The sequence below is a fragment of the Vigna unguiculata genome, chromosome 2 (genome assembly GCF_037176805.1).
Source record: "Vigna unguiculata cultivar grain cowpea cultivar isolate G323 ecotype 2 chromosome 2, ASM3717680v1, whole genome shotgun sequence".
Taxonomy (NCBI): Eukaryota; Viridiplantae; Streptophyta; class Magnoliopsida; order Fabales; family Fabaceae; genus Vigna; species Vigna unguiculata.
The window spans coordinates 33,480,843-33,499,035 of NC_140793.1; the positions used below are offsets into that span (position 1 = coordinate 33,480,843).

Sequence of the window (18,193 nt, forward strand, 5' to 3'; positions counted from 1 at the left end):
TGTAGGATTGTTTTTGCCGAAAGAGGTAAAAATAAATAAAGGAAGGCGATGTAAATAGGTAAAATTGACTAAATAGTATGGGCTTCTATAGATTTGAAAATATGGGCCTTAGCCTTCAAGCTGTTTTGCTTCGGATGGTGGCCCAATTCTCATGTGTAGACTCACTTGGGTCCAGAGAACAAAAATAAAATAATTTCAAATTAGGGTTTTTTGTTATCCTGTGGGTTATGTCTTCACTCTGCGTCGCTCTGTATCGAAATCTTTCTGCAGAGCGTTTCTTTCATGGGGCATGTCTCTCTCGTATCCTGAATGCCTCTTTTTTTTTTTTTTTTAATTTCTAATTCTCGTTGTGTTTGTTCCTTCTTCTTCTTTTTTTTTTTTTTTACATTTTAATTTTCGGTTCTGCAAATCTTGAATTTTCAATGCACGTTCTTTCCCCTTTTTTGTTACGATCAAGGCTGTGATGACCGATAACATTTCTCGATCCTGATAAAAACCAAAGCAAGTCGTTTGCTCTGTGATGACAGTGTTTGTGCGTGTCTGAGCCTACCATTTCCTTTCAACTTTTCTTCATGTTACTGTTGGAACAATTTGACAAAACATTTCATCAGTTTGTTAAATTGCAGTTTCTTATATTTCTGGTGTAAAATCGTTAGTTCCCTCGTCAAATCACTTGCTCTATCTTCTGCATTGAATGCTGCTATATCCATTAATCCATGTGATACGGTAGGAATGCTGCAAGGAATGTTTTTGGATAAACTTGACTAATTTCTTTGTTTTGCGTCTTAAGGTCTAGCCTGTCTCATGTGGACGAGATATCTTCTCTTTTTCTTTATCCATGTGTTAAGGTCTAAAGGGAGGGATTTCAGGATTTGTATCAATATCTTTCTAAAACCAGCTTCTTAAATCTTTCCGAAGATACAGTCGTTGATCAACTTAAAGGACAGTGTCAAATTCTAAAATTTTCGTATACCCACAATCAATCCAGATAAAAAAGATGTTTAGAGTGCAGGATCACGATATAGCAATCTTTCTATTGAAAATTGAAAGTCTAGATTTTGTTCCTATAACGCTTCTTCCTACACCGAGAGCTCTGTTTTGTATTACTCTCCTATAACTTTGCTCAATAAATTTGAAGGTCTTAATGTTATGTAAGTCAAAGTATGTAAACGATGTCCTCAAAGAACTTTGATTTCTCACTTTTAGTGGTACCCTTGTTCGAGCCCACTTTAGGAGTATCAAAGGCTGATAGAAACAACAGAACATATGCAGTTCCATCCAAAAACAAAGCAATAGTATCAAAGCAATAGTATCAGCATGATAAGACGAGAAAACAGCACAAAGAAGAGAAGGGTGCTTACTCCCATTTCTGATTATTACTAAGTCTCTAAGATTAGAATGATTGTCTTTTAGCTATTCAGGTCTTTATAATCAAAGAGATGAGGTAAGACGTAGCTCATGACAGTTATTAATTACTACATCATCAGACCTCGTTAATATTTCTAATTTGATTACAATGGAGTTTTTTCACAACTACATAATTTCGTTGATGATAACAATTGCCATTAGTTATACAGATGAACAAGAAGTATGAACACCCTTTAATATTTAAGAAAATGATACCCCAGATAGATGACTTATGAGTGCAGTAGCAGTGATATACCTGAAAGGCAACAATGGTGAGAAAAAGGCATGAAGATACGCTTCCCCATCGCCCCACACGAAAAGGATGGTGAAATGTAAAGAAAGCAAAGTTTGCCGAGGCATTGCAGAAGCTACTTTACTGGCCATATGCCACATAATTTTCAGGCAAACTGTTAATTGGTCTCTGGTATTTGGTGAGTGGATATACTCATCATTACCACTATAAAAAAGAGTGTCTCTTTATCTTTCTCAACATTCCTCCTAGTCTTGTTCTGCTTCTTTTTTCACTGCCAAAAACCCCCTCACCCATCTCTTTTTCTCAAACCAAATCATGGGCTCTAGAATTTCTGTCTCCATGAACTTGGTCACGCAAATTTGCATGCAAACTAATGATGATATTCATCAAAGTGAATCTAAATTTAAGGTTTTTGTATGGGCACTCCCCATTAATTGCACACGCTGTATGAGACTGAAATAAAGTGTATATGAGTCGCTTCTAAAGTTGAGACTCACAGGAGCCAAGTCGAATTCAAATCTGATCCCTAACACACGTAGTTCTTTACCAAATTGTAACTGCAAATTTGTAATAGAAAACTAATAAAACTATACTTGTGAGGCCAAAAACAAAAGGAAGAAAAAGAAACTTGAATAGCACTAGAACTCCGTATGCATTCTTTCGTGTTTGTTGCTGCTGTTTTGGTTCTTATGGCGTTGTCGTACATGTGGACCTCAAAGGATATTGTTGTTTAGCGATTCCAGTACTTTACTGTCTGTACTGATATTAAATAACCAGCGACGATGTCTTGCAAGCCTTTATTATTATATGCTAATTATAAAAGTTAATGTGTGTACCGTATAAAAAGTACGTTTTTTTTAATGTCCTTCACTTCATCATTCCTGCAATTTCTCTCTAATTTGATTAAGAGGGCACACTCTAAGACCAATTTAATGGTAAGAAAAACCATTATCAATATCTTCCTGGTCATCATCAGAAATATACCATTATCTTTATTCTTGTCCTCGTCATCATAATTCTTTTTATAAGATTAACTTTTTGCGTTTGTGTATAACTCATAGTATATATGAATGATTGTCTGTGAAGTTACATGAAATAGGAGATAAGATAGAAACTGGTGTTCTTATCCTTTTGTATTAACTCCTATTCATCTTTTTTGCAGTGATCTTTCTTCTTACATGGTCTTTTTTGTTTCAAAACCGATGACGTGCCTCTTAATAGCCTCCAGAACATGGCTTTCTAGAGTGGACCAAATTGACCAATCCATATGCTTAGACAATAACCTATACACATTTTTTGACGTTAATGGTGCTTTTACGTTTTTTTTTATTGGATTGCACCACATGGAGTGGAGTGGCACAGTTTTTTCTCTCCCACTCAGGGAATTCATATATCCCATGTTTCATTGGGATACCTTTGTGGGACCCGCGTCGGGAATGTCCAAAGAATATGAGAAGTGCTTTATATAAATATATTGAAAACATGGTTCGTGAAAAAACAAAAAACTGAAAAGAAGAATTAAAAGAAAGGTTGTGCAGGAGTAGTGAGTTTTGTGACTTAATATTCCCTTTTTGGTTTTAATGCGAGTGTTGAGCAGAAATAAATAATGGCGAAAAGCACATGAAAAGAAAAGTTGAGGCTCTTCTACTTCTATGCAATCATGGTTACCCATGTCACATTGGGTCAGATTAGATCTTATGAGATATCATAATGCAACACTTTCTTCAGCAACCATTACATGTTGTAGAACATCACACCATTCACCTTAATTGCATGCTCTAGAATGGTGAAACTTGCTTTGTTCTTGAATGCAACAACCAGAGGTTTCACAATTTCTGTCAAGACAAAGACATAATCTTGTATTAAAATCTGACGTTTTGTGAAAACACTGGTAAAATAAGTTCAGTGATTGATGCAGAAGGAGTGGAAAATCATTATGAAGGAGATTAAAATAATTCTAAATTAAGATGACCCCACAGCTCATTGGAATTAAAAGTTATAAAGACATCCCAGTCCTTTGAACAAATATTGGTCATACCTAAAGTTAAGTTAAATAACCCCTTTTCAAATTAATAGCTAAATATAATAATAATAATAATAATTTAATTTTATCTATCTTCAGCATAACTTTTTATATTAATAATTTTATTTAATAAGCAATGAAAATATGAAAACCACGTCGTGAATGAATGTCCAATAATACCAAAAGTTTTTGTATTTCTTATAGTGCTCAAGTTGATAAAAAAATTTAGAAGAAAAAGAATAATAAAATATCTTTTATAAGTTGTTTTCTTACATAATTTAGAATTATCTTATATATATTCGTAATTTTTTTTATATAATTTTTCTAATTCTTATTTTTAAATTCTGCAAATATTAATTTTACTTTATGAAAAAAAAAATCTTTTAAGTTATTTAGAAAAAAAATTGTCCAAATAAGTTCATAAGCGATACAGGTCTATCAATGAAAATTTTGTCCTAAAATATAGTTTTTTTTTTTTTTTTACTTAATAACAAAAGAGATTGCATTATGCCAAATTTGTTAAAAAAAAATCAATTCATCAAAAAGAAATTTGAATCAGTGCATTTAATACAATTAATTCTAATATTTTTTAAACCAATAACTAACAAATACTCAACATTTGTAGTTATTTCAAAGATATATTAAATATAACCCTACTATCAGCGTGCTAAAAAACTGGGATTTGATTATAAGCTTGATTGTAAAATATACTTTTAAGTAAATTATGTTAAAAGTAAATTTGTGTTATAATATAAGTAATTTACAAATGATTTTTACAATGTCTTTCAAACCTATTTTTATTCTTGTCTTATGTCTTAAATAACAGTGGTTTTAATTATTACTTTTTTCTGTATAGCTTATTGAGTTTTTCTTTCCCTCGAGGTTTGGGATTAACATATTTGAAGTCGTTTATGTTATTCTCAACTATTTTTCGTAACATAGATTTTTAATTAAGCTAATGTGCAATGTTAGACTTTTTAAAGCATAGAAATATATAAAGAAACAAACATTTTTAGAGAAAAACAAATAACGAGTAGATTTCAGTTTTAACCTTCTTTTCTAATAAATCGATATTATTTAAAACTAGTGTAAACACAGGCGCTATCGCGCCTGTGTGTACGTATTTTTTGAATTATATTAATAATTGATGATATTGTAATGTTATTAATTTAAAATAAAATAAAAGTATATTTATAAAAAATAAAATAAAATGTACGGAGAAAATAAGAGAAAAATAACTGTTGATGAATAGTAAGAGAAAAAAAGAAAAAGGAGATAAGTAAATAATTTTATAAAAACTTGTAAAAGTAACTGTTAATTTTTAAAAATTTAATAAATAATTAAATTATAAAGGGTAAAGTTGGAATTATGAAATGTGGACACAAAAGAGGGAATCCCCTTTATATATAGTTATAGATAATTAAAAAGTCTCGAATGAACCAGTCTATTTCCATTTCTTAAAACTATAATGATGTTTATCTTGAATTGTGTACGATGATGTTTAATTTTTTATTTAAATAAAATTCAGAAACATTTACTCCAACATATTTTCTTTTACAATTCATGTAACAATTAACAATAAAATAATCAAATACAGACCTGGTTCAACGAATTGTCAGTTAAAATAAATATTCTTATTTTTACTAATTTATCGCTGTTTGTAAAGGATAAATATTAAGAAAATCAACTATATTCCCTATTTTTCACTCAATGAATATTAATAAAGTAGAATAATAAAAAAGATTATAAAACTTTTTTTAATATAAAAAATATATATATTAAATATACAGATAAATGTGTTAATTTATGTTATGCATATATTAAGAAGGAAAAGTTTGGTGAGGCATGATTCCTTACGTCATCACAACCGAGATCTGCCTCTGTTCTCGCCATTAATTCAATTTTAGTGGCTCAGTTGGTAGTTGCATCTAATGTTAGGTATAGTTGTACCCAAAGAAAAAAAAAAAACTAAAAATATATACAATTGTTTAGGTGTTTTTGGTATTAACTTTTAGTTAAACTTTAAGTTTAGTTTTGAAAATTCTGGTATCAAAGATTTGTACTTCAAATATTGAATAGGAATTTTCCTTTTGGTATGAGAGTAACACAAAAAGTAAAGAAAAAAACTTTAAAGATCGTAAATAAATTTTGTCCACTCTATCTTGGGTGCACTACAGGACTTCGTGTCTCGTTCTCTCTTTTTTTTTTCCCTTACTAATATTAAGCATGGTGATAATTACGTGTTGCTTTAATGCTTTAACATCAAATAATAACATTTTTCACACTTTAATAAACTTTTTCCTTTTGTCTCATTTTATTATCATTTAAGGTAAGTATGTATATTAAAAATTTAATTAAATCAAATTTTAAAATAAAATAAGGTCGATAAAGATTACTTCAATAAATATCCCACGCTAATAAAATAATCATAAAAAGCAAAAGATAAATTTATTTACCCACTAAGAAGACGAGGGGTTTACAAAACTATGCATGGGTTAGATTCTAAAATAAGTGAGATCATTGTCTTAAAAAAAGGTAAAAAAAGATTCATAACTAGCAGTGACGTCATAATTGTTACATGAAAATTCCAGAACCTATTTAATCACATTGTTATTTGTATGTTTTGAATAAATAATTAAATAAACAAACAAATGAGAATTGAGTGCATAAATGTTGTGTCATGTTTTGCAGTTACCACTATAATTGAGTATTTAAAAAATGAAATAAAAGGTATATAGAAGAGAGTAGAGAAATATGGTGAGTTACATAAGATGAAAAACAAGAGTAAAAGAGAAAAAGGAAAGTGAAGAAGGGACAGGGAGCGTAGAATAAAGCAAAAGGGAATGTCTTTCTCAAGCACGGATCCCAATAGAAGGCGGGAAGTATACCTAGCAATGCTTGCTGGAACACATTCTTTTTGTTTAGTTTAAAGCATTTAGCTTTGTTCCATACACATATCTGTCCATTCACACCCTCATTTATACACGCTCAAAAACTCATTTATTTTTACACAGTCCCATAGAATTTAGATTTGGCCTATTCACTTCTGCAACCAACAAAACATAGGTGTATATTTAACAAAGAAAAAATCGGTTTCAAGGGGAGGAAATCATAAGTTAGATAGATATATAAATATGTGTGTCTGTGTGAATGATGACTTAGTAGTTTATCTGTTTTTCAATCATTGAGTTGTCTTGCCTTAAATCTGTCTACAGTTTCTGTTAGCTAGTGAAGTTAAGTACTCTAGTGATATATACTGAATCTACAAGATCATGAAGCCTATAGAAAATGGCGAAACCGTTGACATAAACTATCAAAATAGCTGGTTAGGTTTCTCCCTCTTCCCGCAAATGAATATAACTGTTCCTTCACACTCTCATCAAACACACCCTTCATCTGCTGCTGCTGAAACCGTTCCACCAACGTATTACCACCACACACCTCTTCATAACTATGGACTACTCCAAGGTGAACATGTTGGAATGTGTTCTCCCTTGCCTATCATGCCCCTTAAATCCAGTGTCTCGTTCTATGGAATAGAAGCTGTGAGCAGATCACAAGCACAAGGTTAGCTCCATCTCAAACTTCTGCTATATTGTTTTGCTTTGGTTAATCGTTTTGTATGACTCTACTAATAATTCAACTTGTTCGATACTTTTTCTATTTTTTATGTATACATTGTGAAGAAATGGCAACTACTTCGGCAATACCTCTGAGCTTGGATAGTATGCTTTACAACCAACTCTCATGCCATGGATCGAACGACCCAAATAACCAAAGCCATGTACAAGACAACATCAGCCAGCAACAGCTGCCATATTATTCTTCCTTAAGAAACAGCCATGATGTGATTTTAGAAGGGTCTAAGCAGCAACTCCCTTGTATAGCTGAGGATGAAGTTGCTTGTCTGAAAAGCTGGTTCTCAAGGGACTTTTCTGCTTGTCAAGCGCAGGAGTCAAGGATGTTTGTTCCTTTGGAGGATAATGGAAGCAAATCTGGACCCAATACTGGATCAGTAGCATATGGGGATTTACGTTCGTTGAATTTGTCTGTGAGCCCTACCAGACGATCAAGCTGTGTTACAGGTTCGCCTGCTATCACTGATACGAAGAAAAGGGGGCTTGAAATGGTGGACCAGAATCAGAAGCAAATAGTTCATAGGAAATCCATAGACACCTTTGGGCAAAGAACATCTCAATATAGAGGTGTAACAAGGTCTGTGCTCCTCTGCTCATTTATAAATCTTATCAGTCTTCAGCCACATTTATTTTAAACGATAAGGCCATAATGATGTCGCTAATTTGCTTAATAACTTTCTACTTCTGTTGTTCTCCTTGCTTAAGAAGTTAAGATTCTTGTCAGGTTTCATGCAAGAACAATGCCAACAACATATTTGATTTTTTGCATCGATTTCTAAGAATGTTTGTTCATCAGGCATAGGTGGACTGGTAGATATGAAGCTCATCTATGGGACAACAGCTGCAAGAAAGAGGGCCAAGGAAGGAAAGGAAGGCAAGGTAAGAAAGCGACTATTTTCCCATCACTTTACCTTTTTTTCTTTTTCGGTGAATATTTTTGGTCAAACAAATCCATTGACTTCATTTTTATTCCCCTTTCAAAAGCTCTGCATTTAGTGCTGATCCTTTTTTTTTTTCTGTCTCTGATTCGGTGATGATTCCACTCGAACATGCAATGCATCTCAGTGTATCTGGGTAAGGTTTTCCAACGCCAGAAATTTTATTTTTTTTCTTTAATATGTTCTTAAGGATAGGTTAAGTCGAAGTTTAAGATATCGTTTTTATATCTTGCTCGTGATGATGGCTAAAGAAGAAAATCAATTTACACAAGTAATTCCAAAATTTTTATTGTAGGGGGGTATGATATGGAAGAAAAAGCTGCAAGAGCTTACGACATGGCCGCACTCAAGTATTGGGGACCCTCCTCTCATATAAATTTCCCTGTAATGATTACTTTCTTTCTCATTTATCTTCTGATTGAGGTTCTATTCAGCTACCAGGAATTAATTGACAGTAACTTACGTTATCTTTTAACAGTTGGAAAATTATAAAAATGAACTTGAGGAAATGAAAAACATGACGAGACAAGAATATGTTGCTCATTTACGAAGGTAAAATATCTTTGATTCTGCATCATCTTGAACTGCATCATCTTAAACCATGACATTCAACTTCAAATCCAATCATCAGGAAAAGCAGCGGATTCTCAAGAGGAGCATCCATGTATAGAGGAGTAACAAGGTCTCACAGGCTAGCATTTACATTGTATATGTATTGCAATTTACCTTAATACGATTGAAATCTGAAGAATAATTAACTTTGTTCTAAACTCGGTTCATTCTTATTAACTTGGTAGCAGGCACCACCAACATGGAAGGTGGCAAGCTCGAATTGGGAGAGTGGCTGGAAACAAAGATCTATATCTTGGAACCTTCAGTGAGTTCTTTCAAATTATCTGCTTTATTCTTTTCTTTTACAGTTAAATCATTATAATATTTCCTTCACTACTTACTTGCCACTGTTCTTTTCATGTAAAATGGTTAAAAATAGGAAATGACTAAGAGGACGCTTTATGACTTAAAAGCTAATCTTTGATTGAACTTTTCTTTTCAGTCACATATATATAAGGCTGATCATGAGCCACTTTAATATTGTAGAACACTGTTAGCCTTCAAGGCAGCTTTTATCAAAGCTGTGTTAGTTCAGAAGGATAAACAATCATGCTTTCAACTAATATTTTTAATTATAAAATTCTGATTTCATTCTCATTCTCATGCTTTAGGCCAAACAATAATATAATTCTCATCCACTGTCGGTACGGAAAAAGCTAATTCTTACCTTCATTGAAATAAAACTTTAGGCACCCAAGAGGAAGCAGCAGAAGCCTATGATATTGCTGCCATTAAATTCAGAGGAGGTAATGCTGTTACTAACTTTGATATAACAAGATATGATGTGGACAAAATTATGGCAAGCGAGAACCTTCTCAGCAGTGAACAAGCCAAGCGGAGCAGAGAGAAGGAGGAAGTTAACCAAAATCCTTGCACATATGAACACACCAAAGAAACAACCATTGTAATGCAGAAAAGCTGCAAGATGGTTCCCTATCCACCCCAACAGCTTCAACAGAATCCACCAAGAGTTGAGAATTGCAGAACTCATTCCTTCTCAACGGCTTTAGATAACGTATTTCATCAAGAAGTAGAGGAATCGAGTAACATGGGAACACACTTGTCAAATCCTTCTTCTCTGGTGACAAGTTTGAGTAGCTCAAGAGAAGAGAGCCCAGATAAGACAAGCTTGCCAATGCTCTTTGGAATGCCTTCAACAGTGTCTAAATTGTTCACTAACGTTCCAACAAGTGACGGGGATTCTTGGGAGCTATCGTCCAATCTCAGGCCACCTCTTTCTTTGCCTCAGATGCCAATTTTTGCTTCCTGGACCGATGCGTAATATTTCTATGTTTTTATTCCTCTATCAAAATGGCAAAACCTTGCTTTTTGCATGCATGTTTACGAGAACAGGTGAATTTCGAGCTGGCAGTACAATAGGGAGCTTGTGAACAAGTTTAAAATGTTAACTTACATTAATCATTTTGCTCGTACGATGAGAAGAAGTAAGTAACTCCTAAGTTTTAGATCCCACAACACAATTCGTATCATAATTTTTTGGAATCTGTCATCTAAAAGCTATTTGGAAGATCAACTATAATTCTAATCACGTTTAGGTAGTGTGGTTTTTTCATATACAAAAATTGAAAAACCTTACATAAAAGAATGATCTTCTTTATTAATCAGAGCTTTACCAGACAGATGTCAAAAATGGCTTCTGAGAAGGAAAAAAATTTCATAAAAGCATGATTAGAAACTTACGAGAAGACTAAAAAGGATTATGATTGAGAAGATAAAATTATCTTGAGCAATAGAGGGGAGACGCTATTCGTCATTCGTTTCGATTCATCATTATCTTCTGCTTTGTTGGTCGTCACAAGTACAAAACAGCTCATTATGAGTCTCAATCATACAAGGCTGGGCCTGGGATTTCTCTTTATCATGTGGAAATTTATCACAAGTGCATTCCCTGGGGACTTCAATCATATATTCATTAAATATTTAACATTTTTTTTAATAGATTTTGATTTTAATTTTCTCATAGTTCACTGTTTATGTTATATCATTATGTTCTTCTTATTAACTATATTATATCATTTACCGTGTTTATCACTATCCCTCTTCTCCCTTTTCCAAAATATATATAAATCATGAGCGTCGTTTTCAAATAAACTATTAGAATGATTTAAAGACTAAAAGACTGACCTTGATATTATTTTATTATTTGAGGTTGATAATCGATATCGTGATTTGATTGCAATTGGTTCTTGACGAGCATTGTGATGATTACTTAATCGTTTATTCTGATTGAACTTTGTCTAAAGGCAGCATGACATTCCTTACCCAATTCAATCAAAGAGGGTTATGTTATGTGCAAAAAATAGATTCCTTGAGAATAAGCTTAAGGTGATCTGATTAATGACCTGTATCGAGTTACAGTTTGTCTGCTACTTTAAAGAAAGTCCAATCGTTGAAAACTCCTTTCCAGAATCTATCTGTAATCTTAATGATGGTGCTCTCATAAAAGCATTCTCATCTATATTCTAATGGGGTTTGGCTGTGGCAACTGATCACTCAACAATATGAGTAAGTTTAGTCCAACGTGGGTAATTATATGAGGTATTCTCAATTTCCATCGCATGTGTGGGTGTTTAACATTAATTATATTTAATTAAAATATTTTGATATACAGCTTAATTAAAAAAAAAAAAAAAGTAAAGCACAGTTTATTCAATGGGATTTTAAGAAAGAAACACACGAGCCATGGGAAAGAATGTTACTTTATTACTTGATATAAGCACATTTAGAAATGTTTAATAATCAATAGTGTTGAAGAAAAGAAAGAAGTTAGTGGAAGTAAATAATTTGAAACTTCTACCGCAGCGGGCCCACAGGCCTATGCCAATCTCTTAGGGCAGGTTCTCTTTCATCCGTCTTTCCTAGGAAAAAATATATATCATTTTCTTATTTCTAACTCATTTCGCAAAAACACATCTGTATTGTTTAATATTTTTTTTTTTTTTCAAGAAAGTAAGAAGGGCTAAACAAATTGTTTGTTCTATAAATATATGACTTTTTTCTGTATTGGGGCTAGGCCCCTTTCACTTCACCAAGAAAAATTTATATTCATAAATACTCTTTCTTTAAAATATTTATTGGGTGAGTTAAAATTATGGTAAATAGTTTCAAACAAAGTTAACTATGAGCAAAATTTTAAGAGAATAGCCTATGAAATGGTTATCCAAACACGACCACATTGATTAGAAATTCAAGGCTTAGTTACCTATTCAACATTTTCCTTTATTTTCCCATACAGTAATCCGGGACTATAGTTTACACCAAGCAAAATACTTTCATTAAAGGTGTGCAGTTACTAACAAAAATTGAGAAATACACTAAAAAAAAGTGATGATAATTTAAAACTCGACAAATGTCATATAATACATGCTGATAACACCACAAACATAGGTTTTGTTTGCACTCATAATTTTTTTCAGATGGATGGTTATAAACCTGAAATTTCTTGTTGTCGTGACCATTAAAGGAGACTCGAAATAGCACAACAACCAGAAACTTAGGCAAGTATTTGAAAATGGAACTTTAAATATAGTTTTTGAAATTAAAATGTGGTCCTTTGTGATATTAAAAAAGTTATTGTAAAGGTGTTGTCGAATCCTAGTGATGCATGAGAAGAAATGTTTGGTTGTGCATGTGGATGAATAATGAAGAGTGACATTTAATGAGAAGGAGGATTTTGGTGTCCATCATTTTAGTGCAGACATTCTCCCGTAGTGCATGGCTTTAATGCGAAGAGGAAAAGGTTTTTGTGTGCCTCATCTTCTATTGAATATCCCATTCAGGCCAAAAAGAAAAGAGTTTGTCCAACATTATGCCGCCAAAGTCTCATTCACGAATCAAGATATGCTATTTTCATTCTCAAACCCTTTACACCAAAAACAACCAGAATGCGACTTTGTCTTCCCCTCCATCTTTTTTTGTATATTGCTACACACACCCTACATGGAAACCCTATTTTTGTTGTCGCTACATGCACTCTTCTTAATTCCTATCAAATCTTTTAAATTATATATGTTGAATATAATTTTCAAGAAAATAATCCTAACTTCTTTTTAATAAAATTAGTCGTAAAATCAATAGTAGAAAACTAAAGAGATACAAGGAACATGCTTTTGGAGATTATAAACGAAAGTTTGTTTTGTACTATTCTTTTTACAGTAAGGAAAGTGATAAAAAAGAAGGGAGAAGTGCGGGATAATATAATTGATGTGAAGGCTGATGAAAAGAATATAGAAAGAAAAATAGCATTATAAATGTACATGATAATAGCATTATATTAAAACAATTCTATAAAAGTTAATGTTACAAATTATATTTCTTTGAAAATGATCATTTATCCCTTGTTAAAACTATAGTTTAAAACAATGATCATGAAAGTGGTACAGTAGTAGACGTGTGTGTTTGTTATTTTTTTCAAAAATAAAGAAAAAATCAATATCATGTTTATCTACCAACCAAACAAGAACAGAGAATTAAGATTTGATTTATATACTGTTTCTGGTTAGTTAAACATAGGTCACATCCAGCAGTGTCACAGACAAAGTCAAAAATATCCGATTGTCTCGCATTATCGCATAAACCAAAACCAAGATGCTATCCATCAAATTCAAAGCCAAGAATAAGATTACTCTTGTTCTATTGTTGTGGGACCATATTGGGCTGTGGGAGGTGCACGATCCATGACATTTCAGGGCCTCATTTTCAGCATTCAACTCAAGGCCCGTATTTCTAACCACACGAGGCTCGTGGGCCCCTTTATCATCCTCAAACAATTTTGTTTTACAGTTCCAACCTTAGCTGCCGTCCCCAAGAGTATGTTGTTGTGTCTACGAACAACACTCACGGTTGGGCCCGTTGTTACCTCCGACGGAGGCAGATATGGGCCCAATAGGAATGGGACCACCTTGCCTAATAAATAAAGCCCAACTAGATGAAGCCGTATGACCCAAACAAAACAAAAGAATTAATCCTAAATAGGTTGGATTTTGTGGGTTAAATGCTCCGCCAAAAGAGACTAAGAGAGTGAAAAATGCGTGCGTAAGTAGCGTGACAAATTTAAATTGCGCTTCTTCAGGAACTTCTAACACTTGGTAAGCCATGTTGTATTATAATACTTATATACAGCCTCAGATCAATGCAACCATTTAAAAATTATACCTTTGACTTATTGACTATACGGAAAATAAGGAAGGTGCTGCAATGCATATCCATTTTGATGTTGATTAGGGTTTTTTGATTTGGCCAAATTCCACCACCACTCTTACTTTCTTACACTGTTTGGCAGTATGTTGAGATATTATTAGTGAATGAGTCGGAACTAAAAAAAATTATTGAAACTTGTTAATATATTCTACGAATATTTAAGAATTTTAATAATAAAATTAGTATGAATTCTTTAATAAAAACACGTATTTTGCAATACCCTTTATCCTTTGTTCGATATGAACTAATGAATTGTAATATTTTTATTTGGACCAATTCCCAATCCGCAATCTCTCATGGAGGGTGCAAAACAAAGAAAATGTAGCTATTATAGCCAGTCTTCAAAGGTGCAGCATGCACGCTTCTTTTAGGTGTTACCAACAGGTACTTCCCAATGCACACATACTTATATATATAATTAACAAAATGTTCCTCCAAGTGGAGTTTGATTTTTAATACCCTACCTATGATTAAAAAATTATTCATACACACCTTTTACTGTATTGCAGTGAATTAAAATTGTCGCAGGTTTAACAATACGAAACTAAAAAAGTTTACCTCCTTATATTTTATTCATAACCATATGATCCTTCCTTTTCTTATTTCCAATTGATAAGAAGTTGTTCCCTTTTAAGTTTTTCACATGACGAATTGATGCGTTGGGTTAATCTTGTTTAAGATTCCCTTGGATTATATCTAATTAGTCTATTTGTTGAGTTTTCTTTTCTTTCTTTTTTCTTTTGTAAAATTTATTTAAAAGTTTAAAAATTCATTTGTATCCAATGGTGGCATGAGATAAATTTGCGAGACACCAGGTGTTACTAAACATAAGAGCATCATACATTATCTGCATAACTTGAAAGATTCAAGTTTAATTAAATCTTGTTTTACTAAGGTTGCCTCAATTTTATAATCATAATTTAAATTGATAGCAACCAACCACATAGGTTTTGATCATGAGTATACCAATCATAGACCCTGAAATCATGGGATGTATATTTGATACAATATCTTGAGAAGTTGCAACATTAGTACATATGTTTGATGTAAGACCCCATTTTTATTTCTGTCCTAAAGTTAGTGGGCTGCCCTACAGTATTGGGCCTAAAGGCCGACCCATAGGATAAAAGCTTTCATGTTGCCCTAATCCCACACTCATTTTCATTCTCACAGATCCAGCCGTCAACCCTTTCTCCCTCTCACGAAAAGCTCTGCTAGGGTTAGGTTTCTGCCATCTTCAAGCTAGCTCGAAGCTATTCTTTACTCCATGTAAGTACTATGCTAGCCATTCTCGTCTCCATTGTTCCTTTTCGTTTCTTTCCGTTAGGGCTTCCAAGTAACCCATATCGTGCTCCTGTTTCTCTATCCTTTCAATTCTTCCATTCGCTCCTTGAGCTATTGTGCTCGTGTGTTCGGTGTCGAGGGAGTGTTGGGTCGTTTGCTAGCTTATTCCAGGTACGGGAAAGCTAGAATCCTCTGTTTGTTTGGTGCGAGTATGCTGTTTTGTGTACTTGGTGATTCTCTTTTGTGTTTACCTGTTGATATGGATGTATGATACGGTGGGATTGTGGCTTGTGGTACGTATTTGCGTCTGTTGTAGGTGAAAACAGTGACGGGCACTGATAAACTCGCCCAAGCTAGCTAGTCTCGCCTAGGCGAGATTAACAGAGGCTCGCCTAAGCTTTTTCTCCACGAATGGTCACCCAAGCGACCTGCTGTGGCTTTTGAGCGAGCAGGCAACTCGCCCAGGCGAGAGGGATCTCGCCTAAGCGAGATCCCGCGTTGCCCACGTTCTTGTTCTTATGCCCTCGCCTAGGCGGAGGGGGTGGCTCGCCTGAGCGAGACCCCTCAGCCTGAGCGAGCTGCTGGGCGAGACTGTGCTGTGTTTGAATGTCTATTGGTCCCTGAATGATCTGTTTTGATTGAGTATGATTATATGAGGAGTGATCTGTATATAATGGAGCATGAAGTATACTTTTGGCATGATTCATGAATTGTGGATGATGGGTTAGTATGAGACTTAGCATGTGAAATGAATGTGTGGTTTGAAATTAAAGGAAGATGGTATTGACATGGGATGAGACCCTAGACTCATGGGATGGTGATGATCAGTGGTATGGATTTAAAATGTGATGCGTATGAGGGATAAACCTCATGGATGGGTATGGAATTGTAAACATGCTTTTGATGTTCTCCTGATGTTGTTTATGAATGTTGGTCCGTGTCAGCGTGTAACTCCTTGGGGTCTCTAGGTGAGACCTTCGGGGCTACGCTTCAGTGGTCGGGACGTAATCCCATGGCCCCTGTTAGTGGGTGCCCATGGTGGTGCCCCATTTGTATAACTAGGTAAGGATTCAAGGTAAGGTTGTATCCTGACACTCTGAGGAGCCAGTTAGTCTCACCTAGAGCGGACTGACTCCTGTGATGAGGGTAGCAGGAGGCCTGAAATCCAGTAAGGGCTAACCTTGTGGTGAGGGAGATTTGATTCATCGTAACACTTGTAACACATAGCTCAGGATCGAGCAGCTCAGGGTCGAGTAGAGGTATCCACCACAAGTGCAAGCATCCGCTGAATCTGACCAAGTTATACGTATCCGGATGAGTCGAGTCGAGTCATACTGTATTGAATGAAGAGTCATAACATGTTTGGTTGTTATATGGTTATGAGATGATGAAAATATATTTGATTGTATGATGAATATGTGTTGGCTCTAGCTTACCCGTTTTGTTGCATGGTTGTGTTGTATGTGGCTGTTCTTCCTTGCGATGATCATCAACTTGGTTGATGGGAGCATATGGGCAAGGTTCTCGTGGTCAGCAAGGGAACGGTGATTCAGCAGCTTAGCCATCTGGGCTGGAGTCATTTTATTCATGATTTCCTTAGGGCTATGGCCCCTGTATCGTCTTACGATTTCTTACTCTACACTCCTTGTTAGAATTGTATCTGTTTTATGTTGGCATCGTGGTGTGCCAGGTTGTAGGGATTGCGTTAAGGACCCCAAGACTACGCTGCTATACTTTATCGCGTGACGTTTCCTTTAATTTCGTTTAATAATTAAATGGGACGTTACATCTGAGATTATATTTCCATTTGTGCTCAATGAACCTGAATTATTTTTTTTATACTTTAAATATATTGTAATTGATCGCTTTTATTCTTACTTTGATTAAGTAGATAATTTATTAAAAGTGTTTTAACCTTATTTAAAATATTAATTGTTACTTTAATAAATTAAAATTAGTTGTACTCCATTAAAACGTTCTTAAATGGTTAAAAAACATTTTAGCAGATTAAAATATTATATTAATACATTAACTTCATTCAAACATTTAAAACTCCAACAATCACATTTTTTTTGTATATGTTAAATCCATATTTTAAGACATCAAAATTACACTTGAATGATTTTATTTCATCAAAACACTTTTACCTCTCGCATGGGCTAAAACTTATTGCTTACAGACATAACTCTCAATCGGGTTTGAGAGAAATAAATAGTTTCAATGTTCTTGGAGGACCAAAAGGTTTTTGTTGCTAAAGACGTTATTTTTTTTTATAAACAATAAAGAATATATTAAATGAAGCATTTGTATGTTTCAACTCATATACACATATCATAACAATAAAAACAGTGAGACAAAATATAGAAAAGTCATTACTGAACTTTTAATTTTGATGATACTGAATTAGGATAAAAGCAAGAAAAAAATAAATAAGCAAAAGACGATTTAATATATTAATATTATACATAACATAAACAAATATTTACATATCGATACAAATTTATAATACATATATATCAGATACAAAATAAATATATATATATATATATATATATATATATATATATATAATATCGGTACGTTAATCTTAAAAAATAATAAAATATGATACATAATATTTTAAATCAATTAACATAATTGTTAAGCATATAGCTTAAAAGTTAACGTCGTTAACGCCGTTAACGTGGTCATAAAAAACATATTTCATACATTATTAAAATATACAAATGAAATTTACATGAATTTTGATAAATAAACAAATTTTAGTTTCCATAAAAATATATTTAACCGTTTTATGTTTATAATACTATTGTTTTAA

At 33.4% G+C, this 18,193-nt stretch overlaps 1 protein-coding gene and 1 non-coding gene across 4 annotated transcripts; both read left to right on the forward strand.

The window, feature by feature from the left end:
* Positions 1 to 455: 455 nt before the first annotated feature.
* LOC114174785 (small nucleolar RNA snoR126) lies at positions 456 to 549 on the forward strand. Its single transcript, XR_003602746.1, has one exon. It is a non-coding gene; the product is annotated as a small nucleolar RNA snoR126 (small nucleolar RNA).
* Positions 550 to 6,634: 6,085 nt separating this feature from the next.
* LOC114169862 (AP2-like ethylene-responsive transcription factor ANT) lies at positions 6,635 to 10,209 on the forward strand. Of its 3 annotated transcripts, none has more exons than XM_028055216.2 (9): positions 6,635 to 7,250; positions 7,370 to 7,898; positions 8,118 to 8,200; positions 8,387 to 8,395; positions 8,555 to 8,643; positions 8,738 to 8,811; positions 8,891 to 8,965; positions 9,060 to 9,136; positions 9,561 to 10,209. In XM_028055216.2, exons 1-9 carry the CDS (start codon positions 6,956 to 6,958, stop codon positions 10,151 to 10,153), a joined length of 1,824 nt encoding a protein of 607 aa, XP_027911017.1. In that variant the 5' UTR covers positions 6,635 to 6,955; the 3' UTR covers positions 10,154 to 10,209. The 3 variants fall into 3 exon arrangements, with proteins under 3 accessions (XP_027911017.1, XP_027911025.1, XP_027911033.1); XM_028055224.2 differs by having other exon boundaries at positions 8,891 to 8,941; positions 9,057 to 9,136; XM_028055232.2 differs by having other exon boundaries at positions 6,636 to 7,250; positions 8,891 to 8,941.
* Positions 10,210 to 18,193: the final 7,984 nt, after the last annotated feature.